Source organism: Triticum aestivum, chromosome 5A (genome assembly GCF_018294505.1).
Source record: "Triticum aestivum cultivar Chinese Spring chromosome 5A, IWGSC CS RefSeq v2.1, whole genome shotgun sequence".
NCBI classification, from domain to species: domain Eukaryota; kingdom Viridiplantae; phylum Streptophyta; class Magnoliopsida; order Poales; family Poaceae; genus Triticum; species Triticum aestivum.
Genome location: NC_057806.1, coordinates 339,349,051 through 339,353,751, shown reverse-complemented (window position 1 = coordinate 339,353,751; position 4,701 = coordinate 339,349,051). Strand labels below are relative to the sequence as shown.

Here is a 4,701-nt window from a genome sequence, read left to right as displayed (position 1 = left end):
GGATAGATGCCGTCAGCTAGATAGTACCCCTTGTTGTATTGGTGCCCATTGATCTCGAAGTTCACCGGAGGAGAATGGCCCTCAACGAGCTTGGCAAAAACAGGAGAGCACTGCAGCACGTTGATGTCATTGTGAGTTCCTGGCATACCAAAGAAGGAGTGCCAAATCCAGAGGTCCTGTGTGGCTACCGCCTCAAGCACCACACTGCAACCGCCTTTGGCGCCTTTGTACATCCCCTGCCAACCAAATGGGCAATTCTTCCATTTCCAATGCATGCAGTCGATGCTTCCAAGCATCCCAGGAAATCCTCTTGCTGCATTCTGGGCTAGGATCCGAGCAGTGTCTTCCGCATTGGGTGTTCTCAAGTATTGTGGCCCAAACACTGCCACCACTGCCCGACAGGACTTGTAGAAACACTCTATGCTGGTGGACTCGGCCATGCGCCCATAGTCGTCGAGTGAATCACTGGGAGCTCCATATGCAAGCATCCTCATCGATGTCGTGCACTTCTGGATGGAGGTGAATCCAAGAGCGCCAGTGCAATCCATCTTGCACTTGAAGTAGTTGTCGAACTCCCGGATGGAATTCACAATCCTGAGGAAGAGCTTTCGGCTCATCCGAAAACGGCGCCAAAATGTTCTCTCGCCATGAAGTGGAGCATCGGCGAAGTAGTCGGAGTAGAGCATGCAGTAGCCTTGGAGACAATGCCGGTTCTTTGCTTTCATTCGCCCCGGCGCCGAGCCACCTCGCCGCGGCTTTTCATTGCTCGCCAGCAGCTGGGCGAGGGCCGCGAGCACCATGAGATGCTCTTCTTCCTGGACGTCGGCCGCGGCTTCCTCCTCCAGCAGCGCGGCGAGCTCTTCCTCCTCATCCGAGTCCATCGCCGAGGCAGGCGAAACGCCGAACACCTTGCGTTCGGTGGGCATGTACCCGCCGTTAAACCGCGCCTCCGCGGCCGGAACGGCTGCCGGAAACGCCCAGCTACTGTGGGAGGGGCTGCCGCGGCGAAGGGCTGCTATTTTCCGGCGGGGAATGGCTATCTAGCGGAGTAGGGCGGCGGCCGTCGCCGGGATATAGCTAGTGGTGGCCGAGGGCGCGGGGGGTGCGAGGCGAGTCGGGGGAAGAAAACCTTGACTTTTCCCCTGTCGGTGTGGGCCAGGCGTGCTTTTCCCTAGCGCCGGAGCCCCCAATTGCTCCCCAGCGCGCCGGGTTCGGCCTGTGACAGCCGGGCGGAAAAAAAGTCCGAACCGGCGATTTTCGGCATCCTGGGGGCGCGACTGGGCCGTTTTTTCGGCGCCGGCGCCGAAAAAGTGGCCTGGGGGGCCCTGTTGGGGGCGCGGCTGGAGATGCCCTAAGCAAACATGTTAAAAAAATTATTTATAGGTGGATATAAATAGATAGGGTTAATTTGGATGCTTAGATGCTATATATGTACGGGTTACTTTCGACAATAAATAAATTAGTGTTAGGATAGACCAGCAGAAAAATTGTGGATGTCAAATTATGTGGAAAAAATATTTGTTCTTAGTAACCATATGGATAATTAGAATTTTGTTGTGCTAAATTTTAACATCTCTGTGTTTGTAGGAGTACATGTTTTTCTTAGTTATTGTATCGACTTCTCATGGAATGATGTGAAGTCTTGTAGATGTTTACAATGTGGGCAAAAAAAAAGGATAAAAACATCAAAGCTTGTGTATTTCTTTGAAACTTCAGGATATTGTTTTCCTTAATTCATTAGATACGCTCAGAACAAAAATATCACAAATGAAATTTTTTGTAATAATTTCTTTAGGTTCAGAATTTGCAAATTTCTCTAACTTTGATAATGACCTATGCAAACTTTTTTTCTAGATTATTTTAAAATAGCACAAAGTAATATCAATGAGCTATTTCTCGATAATTTAGTAATTGTTATTTCTAAGTCAATGAACAACATGAAAAATAATTCTATAAAAAAATTCGTTATTTTTCAAATATAACAACCTCGGTCCTGTGAACATTCATGCCCGAGAATTCTGTAAATTTTTAATTCATCTCAATTTTACAATGTTAATTAATAAACTTGAAGTGAAAAGAAATGCGCCATTTTATTGAATGGTAATGAACTTTGTATCATTTCATTTTTCAACCAATTCTATGTGTCTTCAATGATTATTCAAATTTGGACAAACCGGTCAACGTTGGTGCTCAAGAATTCTGGAAAGTTCTATTATGTCCCCATTCTTTCGATTGGCGCATTGTGTTTTTTAGTAGGACAACACAAAGCTATTTTTCTCCCGTTGCAACGAACGGGCATATTTGCTAGTGTTTACTATAGAACAGTGTTCCTGTGGAATTTCTTATTTCTGCTCATTTCCTATGAACTGAACTGGGCCTAAATGCGAAGAGCGGTCTGGCACGTTATACAAGCCCAAATAGAATTCGGCCTAACTCCACGTCGGCCCATCCGCATATGACGCCTATAGATCTGTCCAGAGAGTAGTACACGAGTCGGCCACTCCTCTTTGACCTCCACCCGATTCTCGTCGATCGAAAGACATCCCCGATTCCCCACCCACCCACCGAGCCCTAACCCTAACCCCGGCTACCGAAGATGCCGGCGACGGCGGGGCGCGTTCGCATGCCGGCGAACAACCGCGTGCACAGCAGCGCGGCGCTGCAGACGCACGGCATCTGGCAGAGCGCCATCGGCTACGACCCCTACGCCCCCGAGAACAACAAGCAGCAGGCCCCCTCCTCCTCCGTCTCCGCCAACGCCGCAGCCGCGGCAGCCAACGCCGCCGCCGAAGCCGCCGCGCCTCCCTCCTCGGACCCCGGGGCCTCGTCGGAGAACGCCTACACCAGCTTCCAGGGCCTCCTCGCGCTCGCCCGCGTCACCGGATCCAACTCCGACGAGACCCGGGGCGCCTGCAAGAAGTGCGGCCGTGTTGGCCATCTCACTTTCCAGTGCCGCAACTTCCTTTCTGTCAAGGAGCTTGCCATGGACGACGACATCCAAGCTGGCATGCTGTCCGCCGCGCAGGCCAAGGCCAAGTTCGAGGAGATCACGAAGAAAGCCTCTGGTGCCAGAGACGCTGACGAGGAGGGTTCTGACGAGGAAGATGAGGATGAGATTGACAGCGATTCCTCTGATTCTGATATTGATCCCGAGCTGGAGAAGATAATTGCTGAACGGGAGCGTGCCAAGAGCCGTGGAGGGAAGCGGTCAGGGGAGGAGGACAAGAAGACAAGCCGCCATAAGAGCAAGAGCAGGGGAAGATCGAAGCACAGGAGGAGCAGGAAGAGTGACAGTGAGGACGATTCGGAGGAGGAGAGAACCAAGGACAAGAAGAAGAATAGGCGGAAGAAGCACAGATCCTCAGATGAGGATAGCGAGAGTGACTCTGACAGGAAGAGGCACATGAAGAGTAGGAAAGATAGGAAGAGGCGGAGGACGCACCGCCGGAAGGATGACTCATCAGAGGATGATGAATCTGGAGGGGAAGAGAGGAGGCATCACCGCCACCATAAGAGGCGTCATCACCGGAGGGATGCATCTGGTAGTGACAGTGATGGGAGCGAATCCCCACATGAAAGGAAGCGATCCAGTAAACAGAAGAGCCACAAGAGGTCAGAAAGCCATGGATTGGGTGAGGATGAGCGACATTGTCCGCAGGGGGCAAGTCGCTCTGGAGAGAAGAGCAGGGAGCATAAGAGGGGCTAAAGAGGAGCGCTGAAGCGGTAAATTGTACTCATCGGTGTTTGCAACAGTGCTTGTCCTTTGTTATTTGTCTTGTCAAATGGTTGTTGCATTTTAAGCATGATTCTTAATATGTGTAACATATTTGCGTATTACTGTTTGTCAGTGGCTGAACTATCCATATATGCATAAATGGTGTTGCCTTGAAATCAGTAATTTGTGCATATTTAATAAGAATCTTTCAAGTAGTATTACTCAGGCTTTTGTCATTTCTATGTAGTATTGCAAGGTAGCTTTAGCATATCATAACTATAATATTGCAGTAATGGAGCCTGTAAAGCAGGAAGTTATATCAAGATTGGCCTTGTATAAAGCTCTTCAGTAATCAGGTGGTAAAAGGCTATTGGGTGGGATAACTTATGCAGGTTTATGCAGAACTCAGATGTTTCTATGCTTGTATTTCAGTTTTCCTGCAAATTCATGTGCCATAGACACGTAGTAAAATCGGTACTGACACATATATTTGGTCAACATTTCTAAAAGTCTGATTTGATGTCAGCTGATTTATTGTTGCAGACATGGTAGCTCTCTATATAATTGGTTTTGAGTTGAAGATGATGATCTATACTACTCCCTTTGTTTCTAAATATAAGTCTTTTTAGAGATTCCAACATGGACTACATACGGAGCAAAATGAGTGAATCTACACTCTAAAATACTCCCTCCGTTCCAAAATAGATGACCCAACTTTGTACTAGACTTAATACGAAGTTGAGTCAACTATTTTGGAACGGAGGGTGTATGTAGCCCTGTGCGTTCGGTTTATTCGGTTTACATGGTTCGGTTTATACGGTTTTTCGGTATGTACGGTATTAATACTTCGGTAAATACGGTTCGGTTTCGGTATATACCAAATTATTTCGGTATGGTTTCGGTATATACCATAAAAACCAAAGTTGATGCGAATTTTAAAATGACGTAATAATAATTTGCAAATTTATGACTCAAAACACATTCTA

General features: G+C 47.9%; 1 protein-coding gene across 1 annotated transcript; it reads left to right on the top strand.

The window, feature by feature from the left end:
* Positions 1-2,497: 2,497 nt before the first annotated feature.
* LOC123103273 (CAX-interacting protein 4) lies at positions 2,498-3,894 on the top strand. Its single transcript, XM_044524804.1, has one exon. It carries the CDS (start codon positions 2,597-2,599, stop codon positions 3,704-3,706), a length of 1,110 nt encoding a protein of 369 aa, XP_044380739.1. The 5' UTR covers positions 2,498-2,596; the 3' UTR covers positions 3,707-3,894.
* Positions 3,895-4,701: the final 807 nt, after the last annotated feature.